This window comes from Rana temporaria, chromosome 12, assembly GCF_905171775.1.
Source record: "Rana temporaria chromosome 12, aRanTem1.1, whole genome shotgun sequence".
Lineage (NCBI taxonomy): Eukaryota > Metazoa > Chordata > Amphibia > Anura > Ranidae > Rana > Rana temporaria.
The window spans coordinates 137538119-137558489 of record NC_053500.1 but is presented as its reverse complement, the minus strand read 5'-3'; the positions used below and the strand labels follow the sequence as shown (position 1 = coordinate 137558489).

The window sequence follows — 20371 nt, the reverse complement described above, 5'->3', positions numbered from 1 at the left end:
TCCTGTGCTGGGAAGAGCAGGTGTACAGACCCCTGAACTCTGCACAGGGATGGTGGGAACCCCTCATAATGGGCACAGCAGATGTACAGACCCAGGAACTCAGCACAGGGATGGTGGGAACCCCCTCAAAATGGGCACAGCAGGGGTACAGACCCGGGAACTCAGCACAGGGATGGTGGGAACCCCTCATAATGGGCACAGCAGATGTACAGACCCAGGAACTCAGCACAGGGATGGTGGGAACCCCTCATAATGGGCACAGCAGATGTACAGACCCAGGAACTCAGCACAGGGATGGTGGGAGCCCCTCATAATGGGCACAGCAGGTGTACCGACCTGGGAACTTGGCACAGGGATGGTGGGAACCCTTCATAATGGGCACAGCAGGTGTACAACCGATCACATTGCTATAATCTTTTTATATGTACTATAAACTTAATAAATGGTTGTGGAACAAATAATTGGAGTTTCCATTATTTCTTATGGGAAAATTCGCTTTGATATACAAGTGCTTTGGATTACAAGCATGCTTCCGGAACGAGTTATGCACGCAATCCAAGGTTTTAACTGTATTTATTTTTTTATTATCATTATTTGCTTTTATTAAAATTGTGGCATTTGAGCATAAAAAACGTGTCAAAGCGCTCTAAAAACGCTCAAATCAAGCGTTTTAATGCACAGGAAAAAAAAAAACAAACACACAAATCTGCCCGCTTCCAGCTACAAACATATTTAGGCTCAATGCACACTGAAGCTAATAAACTGCAGTTTATTGGCTTTTTTTTTAAAGCCCATAAACTGAACTCTATGTTAGCCTATGTGCCCATGCACACCTGGGCGTTTTTTTAGTGTTAACGAGCTTTGTAGTTTATTTGCTTTTTTCTGAACGCCCGAAATTTGCGTTCAAAGTGCCGTTTTTTGGCGGTAAAAACGCAGAAAAATGCTTAAAAATGCCGGTGCCAGCGTTTTTTAATCCATTGAAAAAAAAAAAAAAAAAGCTACACTGAAAAAACGCGGATTAAAGCTATTGCAAAAACGCTGAAAAAACGTTGAAAGGCTCCCTGCAAAGCTACTGGCGTTTTTTTATAGCTTTTATCAGCTTCAGTGTGCATGGAGCCTTAAAGTGGAGGTTCACACAAAAAGTGAACCTCCGCAGGTATTTGCACCACTTCCGGGTTCAGGTCCATGCGGGGAATCTAGCCTGTCACGTCACAACGCCCCCCCCCCCGCTGTCTTCTGGAAAACACTGTTCCCAGGAGAGAGCAAGGACCAGTGACGGCGCGCCACGATCCTCGCGCATGCGCAGTAGGGAATCGGGCAGTGAAGCCGCAAGGCTTCACTTCCTGATTCCCTCACCTAGGATGGCAGCGGAAGCAGCCGAGGACTGAGCGATTGCTCAGCCTCTGCGTCTGACATCGCGGGCGCGCTGGACAGGTAAGTGTCCATTTTTTAAAAGTCACCAGCTGCCGTATTTAAAAAAAATAAAATAAAAATGGCGGAACCTCCGCTTTAAGCTACTTGTGGTGGAGATGTGAATCATCTCCATAAAGAATAAAAATTTTTTTTTTTTTTTTCTCCTCCAGCGTTATAGAGCTTCAAGCTACAAAACGCTGAGGTGCGATTGGGGCCCCAAGGACCTGGTATTTTGCCTCGTCTACACAGGGTGGGCTATGCATGTCTGGTCACAGGACAACCAATCTGAGATCCTAAACTCAGCACAACTGTGCCATCAAGACCTACATTTCTCTTCATTGTCTGTATTTATCTGGCTGTGCAGTGAGCGCCAATATGCCGAGATAAAATCAACCACCACCCTGGACCTACTATGTACTTCCCAAGTCTGAAGAGTTTAAAAAAAAGATCACAGCTGCAATAGCAAGCATGAGCTTGTTACCGTTTTCTTCTGCCCCCTACTGTCAAACTCTTGTAGTGCTCCCCCCTAATTACCCACTCTAGTGACCCCCGGATGGTGGGCAGGAGGAGAACAGGGAACATCTATTTTCCGAGCTCCTCCGCTGCTTATGAAGCTCTCCGCTCTGAGCTTTGGCCACTTCAAAGCTCTCAGAATCCAGGCTAAAAAAAAAATAGGTGCACATTCGCTAGACCGGCTGCAGTGGAGTACAGGGGAGATATAAGCGGTCCAATAGGCCGCTGACGTTTCTATAAAGAATACCTGTCACCTTCCCAACGCCATCAAATAAGGGCTTGTTGACCCCCTTGTGAAAGCAAATAATAAAAAATAAAAAGTATAATATTTTATAATATAATAAAAAAAATAAAAAAAAAAAAGCAACCTCATTGCACTGTGCACACCCACAAATGCAAACGCACGCACAGGGTGTACGCACAGTAGTTGCACCACACATTATATATCAGCGTGAAAGCAATTAATCTAGGGCCAATATTTAGACCCCATTCACACCTGAACGTTTTGTAGCTTGAAGCCTGAAGCTACAAAACGCTGGAGGTGAAAAAAAATCAATGATTCTCTATGGAGATGGTTCACATCTCCACTACAAAACGCCTGAAGCCAGAAGTTCAAAAACGCCTGAAGCTCAAACAAGTTCTGGGACTTTTTTTTGGGTGTATTTTGGCATTTTTCTGCTTTTAACATTGGTGACCCTAGACCTGTCCAAAATCGCGGTAAAAAACGCCGCAAAACGCTACACTCAGGTGTGAATGCAACCTTACTGCAAACTGATGAGCTGTAAAACAATTTGAAGCGCCACCTATTGACAATTTTCGGGACAATCATTTTTTTTTTTGCAGTTTTGAGGGCGGAAGGAAGTTTGGATGGTTGGATAAGGGGCTAGATTCAGGTAGGGGTGCGCATAGTTACGGCGGCGCAGCGTATCGTATTTACGCTACGCCGCAAGTTAGAGAGGCAAGTGCTGTATTCACAAAGCACTTGCCTTCTAAGTTACGGCGGCGTAGCGTGAATGGGGCAGGTGTAAGCGCGCGTAATTCAAATGAGTATGAGGGGGGCGTGTTTTATGTAAATGGGTGGTGACCCTACGTGATTGATGTTTTTCCTCGAACGGCGCATGCGCCGTCCGTGGAATTTCCCAGTGTGCATTGCTCCAAACTACACCGCAAGGACGTCATTGGTTTCGACGTGAACGTAAATTACGTTCGCGAACAACTTACGCAAACAACGTAAAAAATTCAAATATCGACGCGGAACGACGGCCATACTTAACATTGCGTGTGCCTCCTAATAGCAGGAGTAACCTTACGCCGAAAAAGCCCAACGTAAACAACGTAAAAAAATAGCGCTGGGCGTACGTAAATTTGTGAATCGGCGTATCTAGGTCATTTGCATATTCTATGCCGAAAACTACGACAGTGCCACCTAGCGGCCAGCGTAAATATGCACCCAAAGATACGACGGTGTAAGAGACTTATGCCAGTCACATCTTAGGCTAATGTCGGCGTATCTTACTTTCTGAATACAGAAAGAAGATACGCCGGCGCAGATTTGAATTTACGCGGCGTATCTATAGATACGCCGGCGTAAATTCTCTCTAAATCTAGCCCCTGGTATCCATCTACTCTACACCATCTCGTATTTTATACATAAAAAAAAAAAAAAAAAAAAGGGTGAATAAATTGTGCTTGTGTGCAATAAAATTAATTTTTAGTGTATTTTTTCCTGAAAATATAGATTTGATAACATAAATTAAGTTTGATTTTAAATTGATCTCAGCAGGAAGGAAAGTCTATGAAATACACAAACATGACCCCCCCCCACCACCATGTATGCAATGCCGGGGACCCTACTGACAATATCTTCCAATAAGCACTATAAGCTCACAAAGCTGGAATCAGACATTTTGCGCAGCCCTGGAGATGAGAACGGCCCTTAGTACCACAATCCTGGAATATGGCATCCCTGGGGCCCTTTCTGCCTATGGTGCTAAATTAGTGCAATATGGCATCCCCAGCACCCCTTCAGGTCAGAACAGTCCTTAGTATAAAGATCCATAGAATATGGCATCCTGGCACCCCTTTAGACTATGGGGGTCAATTCAAAATTCAAAAATGGTGTGGGGTCCAACCCCAAAATCCACACCATTCTCTTTTCCGGGCATGCAGCCTGGCAAGTTAGAAAAAAAGGGGGGGGGGGGCACCGAGTGCCCTCCACCACCTCCTGAACCATACCAGTCCACATGCCCTCATTGGGGTCTGCGGGCAAGGGGCATATCGGAATCTGGAAGCCCCCTTTAACAAGGGGGCCCCAGATCTGGGAGCCCCCCAATGTGAAGGCGTATACCCATTCAGTAAAAAAAAATAATAAAAAAAAAATAATAATAGTCAAAAAGTAATAAAAATAGACCGTTTTTGACAATTCCTTTATTAAAAAATACTGTGTCCCCCAATGTAAATCTATCGGCAATCACGCCTCCCCCCAAAAAAATGCTTCCGCCGTTCTTGGAGGCTGGCCGCCTACTGCAGGGCTCCACCATCTGACAGTTCTTATATAGGTAAGGGGCGGGGCCACCAGGTGACATTGCCAGGTGGCTCCGCCCCTTACCTATACAAGAACTGTCAAAACGACTGAGCTTTTTTTAGGGTTGGCATTGGCAACCACTTTGCATATTATTATATATATATATATATATATATATATATATATATATATATATATATATATATATATATATATATATATATATATATATATATACACACATACATACACACACACACTGCGATTCTGTACTTGCCAAATATGCTGCAGAAATCTCCCTCCACCAAGTCTGGCTGCAGCCATTTTAACTGTGGGCAGCTGAAGCTACTGCCTGTTCACTTCCTTAGCTTACACAGGAGGCACACCGCCAGCTCTACAGCTCTCATTGGCCCTCTTATGATTCATCCTCTGACCATCTCCCCCCCAACCCCCACCCCCCCCCCCCCCGCTTCTCTTAGTTTCCAGGGCTTCTCTGACCATCGCATCTTCACTGCTGCTTCCAGAGTTCCTCTGACCATCTCATTCCAGTGCTCCTCTGCTCTCGGGATTTATCATAGTCTCCCCTTTGATGGGCAGAGCAGATCAGAGGAACTGGGCCATCCCACGGAAACATAAAATGAATAGTGGTGGGTGGAGGTCATACTGAACTGGATTTGTAAACACAGTGCTGGCCCTGTATTCATGCGATAAAGATGGCCGACCCCTACCTCTGAATGTCGCTGGTGGAGGGCGTTATATTCTTTCTTCAGCTCTGCCTCTCTCTCCTCCAAGCGACTAACTGCAAGAATGAATAGATTTACTTGTTTTTTCTATTTTATAGCAGAAAAATGCAAACAATAATAAAAAAATAAAATAGTTATATTGCTAATAATAATAATAATAAATAAATAAATCACAATGACATTGAAAAGCTGTGCAGAGAACGGGGCGGTGGATATATAGAACGTGAAGAGCAGCTGACCACAGTGAGTAATCAGGGTGTGGATTGTCTCTCTGCAGAAAGGAAACCACATTGGCATAAATTCTATTACCATATCATCATGCCAACCTCCCCCCTGTATACCAGTGAAGTACGGGGCCCATAACCTGCCTGGACCAATCCACATGGGACTTAAAGCGGGAGTTCCGCGGCAAAACAGTTTTTTTTAAAGAGCATTTTGAAACGCTGGTGGTACAAAGTAATTAGTACTCACCAGTCTAATCCTCATAGCCGCAGGCATGGCGATATCCCTCCGAAAGATGAGTTATAAAATATTCTCATGGACATTGCCATCTTTAGTCAGGGCACTCTGAAGCCCTCCTGCAGTATCTTCCGGGATGCGGTGAATGCTGGTCCCAGCATTCACCGCTCTATCCCGCGCATGCGCAGTGTGACGGCGAGGCGCGCCGTCAACACTGCAGAGTTGCTAGGACAACGGCCGGCAGCGTCCTGAAAAGGACACTCCCCGCTGTGCCTAGCATATAAATGACCGTCACATGACCGGGTGCAGTCAGGTGACGTTCGAAATATTGCGAGATTGCTCCTCTGGCTGCTGTGTCTCGTCACCGTCCAGAGACACACGTGTTAGCTCCCAAAATCCTTTGCGGAGCTAACCGACACGCCCATTCCCGAACCCCTACAACCCGGATGTGCCTGCTCGAGATGCTGCAAAGGGGGTATGTAGATTTTTATATTTTTTTTGAACCGCCAAATCGTCAGGTACAGCGGGGGGAGTATTATATTAAACAAAGTGACCTAATAGGGTGAACCTCCGCTTTAAGCCTAACAGAAATACTCCCTGTGGACCACTACCAGCACCGTCTCAAAGTTCATTGGAGTTGCTCACGCACTGCTTGCGAGACTGATTTCCTATGCTGCCTGTAATACAGAAGGGGGCGCCATTTTACCTGGCATATCTACTCTACACTGGACCCAAAGTCAAACCACCATAAAAAGTGTCATTGACCAACGAGACCCAGAGCAATCCTGTGCACCGAACAACTTATCAGCACCTTAACCATCCAAATTGCCCAATACCTGAGCCTGAAAAAAAAAGTATTTTTAATAGAAAGATACTAAACCAAAAAAAAAAAAAAAAAAAAAAAAAAAAAAAAAGGCAGAGGAGGGGAAATTAGAAACCATCAGAAAGCAGCCATTAAGGCTCTGTTTCCACTTGTGCGACTTATAATGCGACTTGGGAGTCGCATGACAAGTCATACCCCATGATTTCCAATGGGCACCGTTCATATCTGTGCGACTTCAAGTCACAGCAACTTCAAAGTAGTCCCCGCACAACTTTTGTCCCCCTCTGATGCGATTTGAGGTCCATAGACCTCAAGAATACACAGGCATTGCTTCAGATCGTGACAGCTTTCGGCTTCACGGCCGGGCACCCACTGCGCATGCGCGAGCGGCACTGCGCAGGCGCGCCCGGCGCTGCGCAGTTTGATTGGGCAGGCGATCGCCTGGGACCTGTCACGTGTCCCAGGCGATCGCCTACAGGGAGGGGCTGCCAAAAGGCAATATGAAGTATCGCCTTTGCAGACCCTCGGCGGAAGGAGGAAGTGGGACAGGAAGTCCCCTTCTCCTGAAGCCCCCACCCCCCCCCCCCCCCAAAAAAAATTACATGCCAAATGTGGCATGTAAGGGGGAGAGGAGTGGGTTAAGAGGAAGTTCCATTTTTGGGTGGAACTCCTCTTTAATTCTGGCCTTTAACCCTGATAATGACTCTGGACCACTGGCCCTATCCCCTTTATTTTATCCTTCACCCCTGATAATGTCCTTGGACCACTGGTCCCATCCCCTTCATTTTATTCCTTTACTGAATAATGTCTATGAACTCCCCTCCTACCTCCTTAAAAGGAGTTGTAAAGAAAAACATGTTTTCACTTTAATGCAATCTATGCATTAAGGTGAAAAAACATCTGATGATGCCGCCCCCTCCCGAGCCCGTTTTACTTACCTGACCCCTCGAGATCCTCTTCGCTGCTCAGCCTGGCCGCTGATTGGCTAGAGCGGATGTATTTAGAGCAGCACAGCCATTGGCTAGCGCTGCTGTCAATCACATCCAGTGACGCGGCGCTGAGGAGTGATACAGTGAGCGGCTATGTCCCGCAAGGACTCACCACCACGCGAGCTCTTTCACATGACTGTGGTGAGTTCTTGCGGGGAGGACCAGAGATCGCCGCCGAGGGACCCCAGAAGACGTGGATCGGGGCCACTCTGTGCAAAACGAACTGCATAGTGGAGGCAAGAATAACATGTTTGTTATTTTAAAGAATTTTTTTTTTCCTATAGTAACCCTTTAAAAAGGATAAGTTCACCTTATGTAGCAAAAAATTAAATAAAGACATATATAATTTTTTTTGTTGCATCACAGTAGTAGCAGCCACTACTACATTGATCCTCGCTGTCTTCCAAATCCCGTACTGAGTATAATAGTTTTTAATTGTTTTGCTACATTGGTCGAGCTTGGAGTATAGTCCTAAATTTCTAGCACCCCACCAATCCCGGGACAACTCATTTGCTTTGGGATTGCTGAAATGTATTTTGTTCAGGCAACAAAGCTTGATTTCTTAAAAAAACAAAAAACAAACACACAATAAAATAATGATCTAGGGAAAGGAGTAGAAGAAGGACCGAGTAAGCAGTGGCCTCTCTGCACAGTGCAGCATACACAATATGAACGAGTCCACTCACTGACAGATCTGACCATCTCACAAACCTAAGCTCCTACAATAGGCACCCATTAGTGTCACCGATGTGCCGTTGCCGACAGGGCCCGTCTTAATAGCATCATAAGCCCCTGGGCAAAGTAATGCTCTGGGGCCCCTACAATGATGACAGTGCAGGTAAACAGACATTAAGTAGGTAGGAGGCAGACTGCCTTCCCTTTGCATCTATCACTCTCTGCTATCATGGGGCCCCCAATTTCAGGGCAGCGTGGGCTCAATGACCAGCTGCTTTGGGGAAAGTGCAGGGGCCCACCATGCAGCTGGGGCCCCCCGGGCAGTGTCCAGGTGTGCCCTCTCGTTAAGACAGCCCTGGTTGCCGATACTCAGTGACACTTCACACCCATACAGAAGAGCCGGACTCAGACTTACTTTGATCAGTGGAGTTCTTTGCTTTCAGCTCCAGTTGCCGGATTTGGGATTCCAGATTTTCCACACGAGTCTGAAGCTCCTTCTTATCCTGCTCTTGTACATCTTCAAATTCTATAAATTTCTGTAGAGAAAAAAAAAAAAAACATCAAAATGAAAATATTGAAATAAAAAAAAAAAAAATAAAAGTTGGCACCATGCTAGAAGTGTAGATGGAGAAGTGAAAGAGGAGACGTGACAGATAACGGGACAGAAGCTGAGATAATTCTAAGCAACCAGTCCTCGCCAGACCTGTGACCACTTGGCTTTGCAAAAAAAAAAAAATATAGTTGCAGAAAACTGTGCGCCCCTGGAACATAGAGAATAGTTCCATCTGTAAAGCAGAGGTAGTTGACATAAGCACAACCTCAGGACAGTCCCTCCTCTGTACACTAGGGGGCAGCTAACTCCTAGTACACAGAAGTCTTATGCAAGAAATATATTTTTTCTAAGAAATACAAGTGACATTTATTTGTAAAAAAAAAAAAAAAAAAAAAAAATTAAAAGTAAAAAAAAAAAAAAGGACAAAAAAAATTAAAAAAAGAATTTAATACATTTTTATATCCCAATATAAAAAAAAAATTAAAAATAATATTTATAAACCTTACTTTAAAAAAATAAAAAAAAAAGCAGATTTAAAAGACAAATATGACAAAAAAAAATAAAAACGCTGAGAAGTAAAAAACAAGGCAACGGCATGCAGAGCAGAAGCACCCAAACCTCTTCAAAGAGGACCTGTGCTCTACAATCCTACAATACAAGACTGTATTCTGGTAACTGTGTGGGGTTGATATCTGCAATGATTGTATTAAATAAAATTCCATGTGTAATGCAGGCCTCGACAAAATCCAGGCGCCAGGTCGCAATTAGGGCTGCAGAAGGCCGCAAAGACGCGGCCTCAATTACCGGCTGGCACGGGGCGCATCGCGGCGGCTCCTTGCCCGCCGGTAATTGAGGCCGCGACTTTGCGGCCTTCACGGAAAGAAGCTGAGGCCGGCAGAAGGCCGCGGCCTCCACAGAAGGAAGCCGAGGACTGCAGAAGGCCGCAAAGCCGCGGCCTCAATTACTGGCCAGCGGAGCACCGCAGACAAGGAAGGGGCAGATTAGCAACAGCCATTTCTGGCAAGCACACATTTTTTTTAGCCTTTTTGGCAAATTTTTTTTTTTTTTTAGGGTGGACCTCCACTTTAATTGGGATAAAGAAGAAGAAAAGAAAAAAAATTATTGGAACGCATCAAAAACGCAGCTGGAATACAGAAATTGTGGCATGAATCAGCGCTTAGGCTCCATTCAAACTTGTGCGACTCCAAAGTCATTCCCATTCCATGGCGACTTTGATGCACCTTCTGATGGGTGTGACTTGAATGCAACTTTGACTTTTGCGCAACACAAAATCAAGATGCAACTTACAAAATAAGACAACTTGCAGATAAACAGGTACATTGTATGAAGGAGGATTTGTTTCATCTGTAGATCATCTGGAGGACAGTCCCTTCACCGTGTACAATGGAACATTGGATTACGAGTATAATCAGTTCCAGGAGAACGCTTGTAATCCAAAGCACTCGCATATCAAAGCGACTTTCCCCATGGAAGTCAATAGAAATGCAAAAAAAATAAAATAAATTGCTCGTTATTCAAAACGCTTGTTAACCGTGTTACGCGTAAACCCCCACTGAATAGGAAAATAAGATGGTTTATAAACACCAAAAAAGGAAAAAAAAAAAAGAAGATTTGTATGCTGCCCTAGAACAGTAGAGCCTTCAGGCAGCTGCCAATATGACAATCAGCTACAAAGCAAACAACTAAAAAAAGGAACAGAAAGATTACATGAGCGCCAATGTGAGAATATCACAAGATGCAGCCTTATGATCGTCATTCCCCATCGGTCCAGGAGCCCCGGGGGGGGGGGGGGTGCATCCATCACACATGGGTTAGGATAGAGAGAGCGCAAGAAATGAGTCATGCGACCTCCAATATTAGAGAACAAATGTAACGGTGTAAAAACCAGCCAATAGGATCACAGGAGACCAGTGACATCACTGAGACCCTTCATATTCATGAGAACGCAGCCTACAGTATCTCACAAAAGTAAGTACACCCCTCACATTTCTGTATATACTCGAGTATAAGCCGAGGCACCTAATTTTATCACAAAAAACTGGGGGAACGTATTGACTCGAGGATAAGCCTAGGGTGTCCATGTCCATGCCTCACTGTGCCCATGCCTCACTGTGCCCATGCCTAGACTGACATTTAAAGTGGATGGCCGCTGGAAAAAAAAAAAATTAAAAGCCAGCAGCTACAAATGCTGCAGCTACTGACTTTTAACCACTTGCCGAGATCCTCATGTAAATATACGTCAGCAGAATGGCACGGACAGGCGCATGTACGTACCTGTATGTCCTCTGCATCCTCTGCTTGACGCGGGTCGGGGGTCCGATCGGGACCCCCCCCCGGTACATGCGGCGGTCGTCGCGATCGCTCCCCGGAGCTGAAGAACAGGGAGAGCCGTATGTAAACACGGCTTCCCCGTGCTTCACTGTGTCGGCGCATCGATCGTGTGATCCCTTTTATAGGGAGACTCGATCGATGACGTCAGACCTACAGCCACACCCCCCTACAGCTGTAAACACACACCAAGTGAACCCTAAATGTTACAGCGCCCCCTGTGTTTAACTCCCAAACTCCAACTGTCATTTTCACAATAAACAATGCCATTTAAATGCATTTTTTGCTGTGAAAATGACAATGGTCCCAAAAATATGTCAAAATTGTCCGAAGTGTCCGCCATAATGTCGCAGTGACGGAAAAAAAAAAAAAAAAATATTATATATATATATATATATAATCTGATCGCCGCCATTAGTAGTAAAAAAAATAAAAATGCAATAAAACTATCCCCTATTTTGTAAACGCTATAAATTTTGCGCAAACCAACCGATAAACGATTATTGCAATTTTTTTACCAAAAATAGGTAGAAGAATACATATCGGCCTAAACTGAGGAAAAAAAAATGTTTTATATATTTTTGGGGGATATTTATTATAGCAAAAAGTAAAAAATATTGAATTTTTTTCAAAATTGTCGCTCTATTTTTGTTTATAGCGCAAAAAAATAAAAACCGCAGAGGTGATCAAATACCACCAAAAGAAAGCTCTATTTGTGGGGAAAAAAGGACGCCAATTTTGTTTGGGAGCCACGTCGCACGACCGCGCAATTGTCCGTTAAAGCGACGCAGTCCCGAACTGTAAAAACCCCTTGGGTCTTTAGGCAGCATATTGGTCCGGGGCTTAAGTGGTTAATATCGGCACACTTACCTGTCCAGAAGTCCAGCGCCATCCGCAGCAGAGGACGAGCGATCGCTCGTCACGTTGCTGGCCCCCTCCCCCCCCCGCCATCCTCGGTGAGGGAACCAGGAAGTGAGGCGCTCCGGCTTCACTGCCCGGTTCCCTACGGCGCATGCACGAGTCGCGCTGCGCCTGCCGATTGGCTCCTGCTGTGTTCTGGGAGCCGAGTGTTCCCAGAGCACAACGGGGGGGGACGGAAGGTGACATCATGCCCGCAGTCTGCCCGAGACTGTGTGGCCCGAAGTGGGTGCAAATACCTGTCTTTAGACAGGTATCTGCACCCCCCTGAAAGGTGTCAAATGTTTCAGAACATATTACACTGGCATAGCCTCCCCCCCCCCTGAGAAATGCAGTGCAGCCACTGTTGGGAGTGCCTGTAGATGGGAAGTGGCTGCAATGAGGCTGCAGGAGAGCAATGCTGAGATGTAACAAAAAAAAAAAAAAGATTTGTTATAGAATGTGAGAATTTCTGCTACAATATGCACAGTTGGGGTTCAGTACATGTCTTTCCATGGCAGTGACCTGTGCGGGGCAATGTTCTCTTGGGTCACATGGATTGGCTTGCTCAGTAGCGGTAGGATTTGGACAGCGAGGTGAACGTTCGGTGACCCCTGCGTACGGCTCTAGAAAGGACCAGGGACGCGGCTGGTGAAAGCCTCTCTTTGCCCCCCCCCCTCTCCCAAAATCCTTTTGTGATATTGTTTGAGTGAGCGAAAAAACCCCGTCCAGCATTGTCTGCCCCATCACCAGACAGCCGGACCCAATCCGGGATCTGCCGCTCCCCTCCCTGGACACCCTGCCCTCCACTCACCACCCTACAGCCTCGCCATTCCCAGCTCTGCACCTGCACTGGCCACACACAACCAACGTTCCTCGAAGGAAGAGAGGACGCCAACCAATCGGAGAACACCTCCCCTTCCAGGTCAGGTATCTCAGCATGTATGACGGGGGGAACAGAGTTGTGCGTGTGTAGGGGGGGGGGGGCCGATCCACCCTATGCAAGCCGCTTAGGGCCCCCGCAAAGCTGCAGGGGGTCCCCTAAATTACTAGAGGCCCCGCCTGGTGAGAAGTCATTTTCGGCCCCTCATCCCACTTCTCAACTCGCTGGCTGCATGGTAGAAGAGGTAACAAGTCAGCACCCCCGGCTTCTCACTTTAATATAAGATGTCAGTTCAGATAGCAGAACACCCCCCCCCCACTTCTCAACTGTAATATTTAATGTGACATGCCACTGTCGGCAGTGCCCCCCCCCCCCCCACTTCTCAACTTTAATGTGACATGTCATTTAGGGCCCCAGGGAGCTTAGGATCGGCACTGGTCCTCACCCATCATGTGGAGAAGCTTCCAAACCTCAAAGTGCCAGAAGTCGCCCCCCCCCCCCCCCCCATCCTCACACAGGACCCAAAACCAGCGCAGTCGTCGCCCAATGCCGACCACAATATTTCAAAGTACGGGGAAAATCACTGTGTTCCTTTAGGGCTGGTTCACGCGATAGAAAGCGCAGTCCAGATGAGTTTCTGGGGTTCAGTGCATTTTTTGGGGGGCTGGTTCACATGACAGAAAAAAAAAAAGCGCCTGGATGCGTCCAGTATGTGCATTTTTTTTACGTGTTTTTGGTGCATTTTTTCCCGTCACCTTAAAAGGCTGTAAAGGTTCAGATATTTTTTTTTTTTTAAACAACAAACATGTCCTACTTACCTCCACTGTGTAGTTGGTTTTGCACAGAGTGGCCCCTGATCCTCCTCTTCTGGGGTCCCTCCCCACAATAACTAACCCCCTCTGGGAAGCGCTCTCCCGAGGGGGTTAGCATGTTTACTTCCGTTTACTTCTGCCAAAGGGCCTTTGGCTCCTGCTGCTGTCAAAGTCAGTGAGCCAGTGAGGAGAAGGGGTGGGTGGGCGGGGCCGTGGCTCAGCGTCTGAATGGACACAGGGAGCCGAGGCTCGGGTGCCCCCATAGCAAGGTGCTTCCTGTGGGGGCACTCAACAAGAGGGAGGAGCCAGGAGCGCAGAAGAGGGACCAGAGAAGAGGAGGATCCGAGCGGTTATGTGCAAGAGCAGGCAAGTATAAAAAACAACATTTTTTATTCAGGGCAACCTCTGCTTTTATATTTTACCAAAAATTGGGTAATTTATTAAATTTCGGAAGTCAATCAGCCTAGGAAGGGGGTCGTTTATTTGCAGCCGGAGCAAAGGGTTGAGCTCTGCAAATGCAATTATTATATAACTTGGCGTGTACCCCCCCCCCCCCCCCCCCGACTACAGGACTGGCTCGAGAGATTGCTGAACATAGGATTTATATATATGATTGGGGGGGGGGGGGGGGGTGATCTGATGAGATAAAGAAGTTCTCTATAGGAATGTAAAAAAACACAAAGGTCACTTCTGATTGGCTGCCGTCTGTTCCTGCACAGTGCACATTGCAGGCAGCGACACACACACACAATGTGCAGAGCAGGGGGCAGACACATGTGGCAGGGCAAGTCCTTGGCTCGGGTCCCATAGATGACGGCCCACTGGGACCAGTTCCAGAAAAAGCCGCCACCCCAGAGGATGACATCACACCTCCGGACACTTCACCGGCCTGGGCGACACCGCCGGGGTGACAACAGCACAGCCTGTGACCGGGCCGCAGACAGGAATGTGGAAACAAAGCCAGACCGACAAGAAGGGAAAAACGGCACCACTCCCATCGCCAGCGCTCATCCACAGAACAAAGCTCCAACACAACACTCAGGATGACTTTACACCCTCCGCCTAGAAAACGCCAGCCCTGGACAGCCGGATTTTATCACCAGTATAAAATGTTCTGAATCACTCAAGTCTTCAGAGTTATAAAAAGTTTAGAAATAAAGTGGGGGGGGGGGGGATACTTTTTCCTGCGCACAACTGACTTCCTGTCAGCTCATTAAAGGGCAGACAGTCTCTAATAAATAAAAATGATATATATATATATATATATATATATATATATATATATATATATATATATATCACCCCCAAAAACCACCGCTGTCCACGTCTCCGGGGCCGACATGACCTGCGCAGACGCCAGTAGGGTTAATAACCAGACTGGCGGGGGGGGGGGGGGGGATTCTTAGACTTAAACGGAGACAGATGGCCGCCACTAAACCACCTGACAGATGTACTGACAGCGCCGCTAATAGCCCAATTTATTAACAGTCTGCATCTCAGTCACAACAAACGCACGGCGGCGGCGATGAATGCACTATGCGGATGGAAACGTAGACAATCCGACAACGAAAAAAAGGCACGTGAAAAAATAAATAAATACGTTTTACCAAATTAAGAGAAAGTTTCCAATGAGAGCATCAGAATAAAAGAACCTGTCCCCCGCCCCCGCCCCCGCCCCCCCACACACACACACACGGGGGGCCGGCTCAGTTCTGGGACAACAAGGTCACTTAGAGCTAAACTGCAACCCCCCCAAGGTGTATGAGCATTGTGTGTAGGCAAAAATCCACCCCCCCCCCCCCAAAAATAAAAAAAACACAACTGAGGACTAATCTGCTTCCTTATTGCCCCCCCCCCCCCAGTATAAATTCAACCTCCTCCCAGTACACATACCCCCCCCCCCCTCGGAAATCTCCCCCACCTCCTGTCCCCATTCAAATGCTCTCTCACTAAATCCACCCCCCCCCCCCCAAAAAAAAAAAAACACATCCCTTTTAGCACAATCGCTCCACGTCTCAAATGGCTCCTCGGAGCACCAATCCTCTACCCCCCTCTAAAGCCCCCCCCCCATCCCAGCACAAATCCTCCCCCTCAATTCAGCATCCTAGCACGAATCCCCCCCCCCAGTTCTCTCCTAGCACAAATAGATCACCCCCCCCCCCCCCCCCAAAAAAAAAAAAAAACACGTCTCTAGCATGAAATGACCGGGACACGGCGGGAGGAGGGTGGGCACCTCTCCCGCCGCCGATAAAAGTTATCTTGCGGCGAATGAACAGGAACGCACTTTTACCTTAAAGCGCACCGCCCACCATTGAAGAAAATACCAGGGTTGTGGCAGCGATCTGCATAACCCCGGTATATTTATATTTAAAATATAAAAGTCGAGGTTGTACCGAGTATATAGATACCCAACATGTCAAGCCTTAAACTTGCATGCGCCCGTCAAATGGCGACAAACCTTAGTACCCTGTACTTGCTATGGGCGGTGCTTCAAAGGCCCCCTATAGGTCATCAGAAATATTGCCCTCATTCCGGTTTGCGCCGCCATATGAAACGTGTCGCACTATCAACGTTTTCAGGCATAGGTGCCCGACGCATTCGTTTATGTTTGTACATGCGTATATGTGTGGTTGGGGGGGGGGGGGGTCATTTGCTTGTAATTAAAATATTTTTTTTTTTTTTTTGCTTAACCTCATTTTTTCTCATCGCATAGAGAAGAAAAAGACCCTGTAGGTCGCCCCTGAATGTAATGCACCGCATTTCGTTCTTTCCCAGACCTTGATGGCCGGGGAATCTGTCAATGGGGGATCTGGAAGTGACGTCATACTTGTCACTTCCGGGTCAGCCACAAGATGGGGGAGAAGAGCGGCCGCGTGTCCACTCTCCTCCCTCCCCTTTTCCCAGAGGCACCCGCTATGCTGATTCCGGTGATCTGCCGATATGGTTCCGGCTAACGTGAAAGTTCCTGCGCAGGCGCAATCTGATCTGCCGATATGGTTCTGGCTAACAAGAAAGTTCCTTTAAGGACTGCGCAGGCGCAAACTTGCCGACGGAAATCTCCGAACCTCGGCCGGCATCCAGGGCGACGTGGATTTTGAGGAAAGTGGCCAGTCGGCCTCACTTTGCTCGGATGGCTCGCTCGGCCTCCTGGCTCTTTCTTTAACATCCTCCAATCCACGGGGATGTTAAAGAATGAGCCTGGATGCCGGGCGAGGTTCGGAGATTTCCGTCGGCAAGTTTGCGCCTGCGCAGTCCTTGAAGGAACTTTCACGTTAGGGGAACTCTAAGGACAAGTCACCGGGCCCCGCAGATTGGCAAGCAGAGCCCGGGTTACATAACGGCAGGGCGGTTGCGCACAGAAGGGTGGAAGCAATTTGTCGCCACGGCAACCTAGCACCTGGGATTGGTCGATCCCTGTTCTAATCCCTGTCCACGCTATCCAAAAAAAGTTTGGTCTTTAGTTATACTTGAAAATTTGGAATTTTTACTCCTTAATGTCAACGTGTATTATCGGGGTCATCCAGGAAGCGGCCAAACTGGATTGTCTTGAAAGTTGAAGGACAGAAGAATGTAGGACAACTGGACGGACCGGTCCCCGAGGACAACACAACCAGATGTAGAGAGTGGAGAATCCACAGAAATACCCGAGAACCCAACACAGAGATCAGCTTCACGTCCAGGAGGGACGCCGATTCATCCATTAATATGGTCTTGGCGGCGCAGGAGAAACTGGATTGTTCCGTGCTGTATCGGGGGGGGGGGGGGGGGGGGGGGGGGTCGGCCAACGCGGGTCACGTGAAGGAGGAACTCGTGATAGGAGGCTGTGGGGAAGGAAAGCAAAACCCACACAGGGAAATAACAATAAATGACAAAACTGTAAGATAAACATAAAAGATTGCAAATCCCGAGGTCAGAATCCAATCCCGAGGTCAGAGACCCAGAAGAGGTAAAGCCAGAGGATCAACATGACTGCCAGCCAGCTGAGAAGGAGGTCACTATGGAGGCTCCTGCTGATCCAGCTATTGACTCATATGGAGTTAATAAGTAGCCACAATGTATATGATGGGTGGACGGTGCTGCCTAAAGCTGGGTGAGGCCGGTATACAGGAGTGACGGCGCAATAAAATTCTCACACCACAGTAAGGGCCTGTTAAAGTGACCCCCCGAGGGCAACTCATAGCAATTAACATTGGCAGCTGTACTTATGGCATTCATTGTACGGTTCTACTGATTGATGTGTATATAAAAATACCAACAAAGTAAAGTATATGAAGAGCCCTGTGCTAAATGTATTCCATTCATTTTTGGACATTTCTGGATGGGTTAACACATTTTTTTATTTTGTGGGTCACCTGGGAGAGACACTTGCCCTCCCCTCCGGCCGCCGCGGGTCACCTGGGAGAGACACTGGCCCTCCCCTCGGGCTGCCGGGGGTCACCTAAGAGAGACACTGGCCCTCCCCTCGGGCCGCCGCGGGTCACCTGGGAGAGACACTGGCCCTCCCCTCGGGCCGCCGCGGGTCACCTGGGAGAGACACTGGCCCTCCCCTCGGGCCGCCGGGGGTCACCTGGGAGAGACACTGGCCCTCCCCTCGGGCCGCCGGGGGTCACCTAAGAGAGACACTGTCCCTCCCCTCGGGCCGCCGGGGGTCACCTAAGAGAGACACTGGCCCTCCCCTCGGGCCGCCGGGGGTCACCTGGGAGAGACACTGGCCCTCCCCTCGGGCCGCCGGGGGTCACCTGGGAGAGACACCGGCCCTCCCTTCGGGGCGCCGGGGGTCACCTGGGAGAGACACTGGCCCTCCCCTCGGGCCGAAGAGGGTTACCTGGAGAGAGACTGGTCCTCCCCTCGAAGAGGGTTACCTGGAGAGAGACTGGTCCTCCCTCAGCCACCGGGGTCATCACACATGACTGACCCCTCCTGACCGCCTGGGTTGCCAAATGTGACCAACTGCCACAATGTGTCCCATTTTGAGGACAATTTATAAGCTATGGTTTCTGCCTTCTACAGATGTGCACATATAAGTGTAGGATACAGATACTGTAAAACGCAGCCTGTTAGGGGCCCCCAAGGGCCAAACATCCGGGGGGGGGGGGGGTAGTAATAAGATTTTTGCTGGATGATCCATTACTTAACACAGGATATCTACTCCAGGATGGCGAGTCACCGAGTACTCCACCCAGAAACAACTGACCAGCAACCCATAGAAGGGGCAACAAACTTCACCCAGTATAGGCGGCTCATTCACCTCGGGGGTGTTAGTGGGTCACATTTCTGTAAAAATACAATGGAGGAGGGGGGGGGGGGGGGAAGATGTTGAAAACCAAGCTACAAAGTTTTCCTGAGTTCTGTGAACATTCAGTGCAGGAGTCCCTGGTGGAGGACAATTACTGCCACCACTCCCAGTAAGAGGTGGACTCTGTCATACCGCATGGGGCGATTTAATAAAAAGGTGCCAACAACCCGTCCAGATCGGCTGTCCACAGGATTTTCAACATTTTAAGGACTTGACATTTCCACAGACTGTTCACGTCACCTTGAACTGACCGGGTGCAAGAAATAAATTTTCAGCGGGAGGAAGAATACGAAGAGACTTCCTTCCAGATGGCACAATCAGGTCCGACCCGATTTCTTTACAGTTTTCCCATTTCCTCTGCTCCACCCTTCCTGGGAAATGTCAGGATTCTCGGCAAAGGATAACAATCTACGATGTGTAAATATTCGGCTGAGATTTACAAACAGGAAACATGAGGCAGCAAAAGTTCCTCGAATAAATGAGAATAGTCCCGGCTCTACGTCTTCTCCCCGGGTCACTTCAATGCAGAGGCGTTGCTAGGGGGGTGCGGTCCGCACAGGGTGACACCATCCCGTTTTTTTTAGCCGACATGCCCAGCCTGCCCTGTGCCACCCCAGCCTGCCCTGTGCCACCCCAGCCTGCCCTGTGCCACCCCAACTTGCCCTGTGCCATCCCAACTTGCCCTGTGCCACCCCAACTTGCCCTGTGCCACCCCAACCTGCCCTGTGCCACCCCAACTTGCCCTATGCAACCCCAAACTACCCTACATCACCCCAACATGCCCTATACCACCTTAACCTGTCCTATACCACCCCACTACACCAACCTGCCACTATACCACTCTATACTACCCTAACCTGCCACTATACTGCCCTAAACTATCATTTACAGGGGCTGGTTTGGGGTGCGCCCCGTGCGCTGTCTGCTTGGTGCTGGGCAGCCTCGACATGGGGGGGGTGACACCATGTTTTACCGCACCGGGTGACCCCAACCCTAGTGACGCCACTGCTTCAATGTGGACCTTCTGATCCTCACTAGGAGAGACCGACAACCAACGTGACAATAAAAAATACAACGATGAGGATCTTCTATCAAATCAGGAAATATCGGATTCCCGACGACACTCAATACACACACAGACCACCGAAATCTCTCACCAAGAGATCCAACACACCGGGGGGGTCTGTCCACCAGTAAATATACTCCCATCATACACAGAGAGCCGAAATCCTTCACCGGGGAGATCCCACGGGTCAGAGGAAGTCTTCCCCTGAGAATATAATCCCATCAGTCATATACAGTGCTTGGAAAAAGTATTCATACCCCTTGACATGTTCCACATTTTCTCATGTTACAACCAGAAATGTATTTTATTGGGATTTTATGTGAGGGACCAACACAAAGTGACACATAATTGTGAAGTGGAAGGAAAATTATAAATG

At 48.1% G+C, this 20371-nt stretch overlaps 1 protein-coding gene across 2 annotated transcripts in view; it reads right to left on the bottom strand.

Moving 5' to 3' along the window:
* SPAG9 (sperm associated antigen 9) overlaps positions 1–20371 on the bottom strand; it is a 72195-nt gene that overhangs the window by 45547 nt on the left and 6277 nt on the right. Inside the window, exons 2-3 of one of the 2 annotated variants that reach the window (XM_040330900.1) lie at positions 8555–8675; positions 5179–5249 (exon numbers count right to left, since the gene is read on the bottom strand). In XM_040330900.1, coding sequence (XP_040186834.1) covers positions 5179–5249; positions 8555–8675 — 192 coding nt within the window. The remainder of the gene's footprint in view (positions 1–5178; positions 5250–8554; positions 8676–20371) is intronic. The other variant, XM_040330902.1, reaches the window with a different exon arrangement.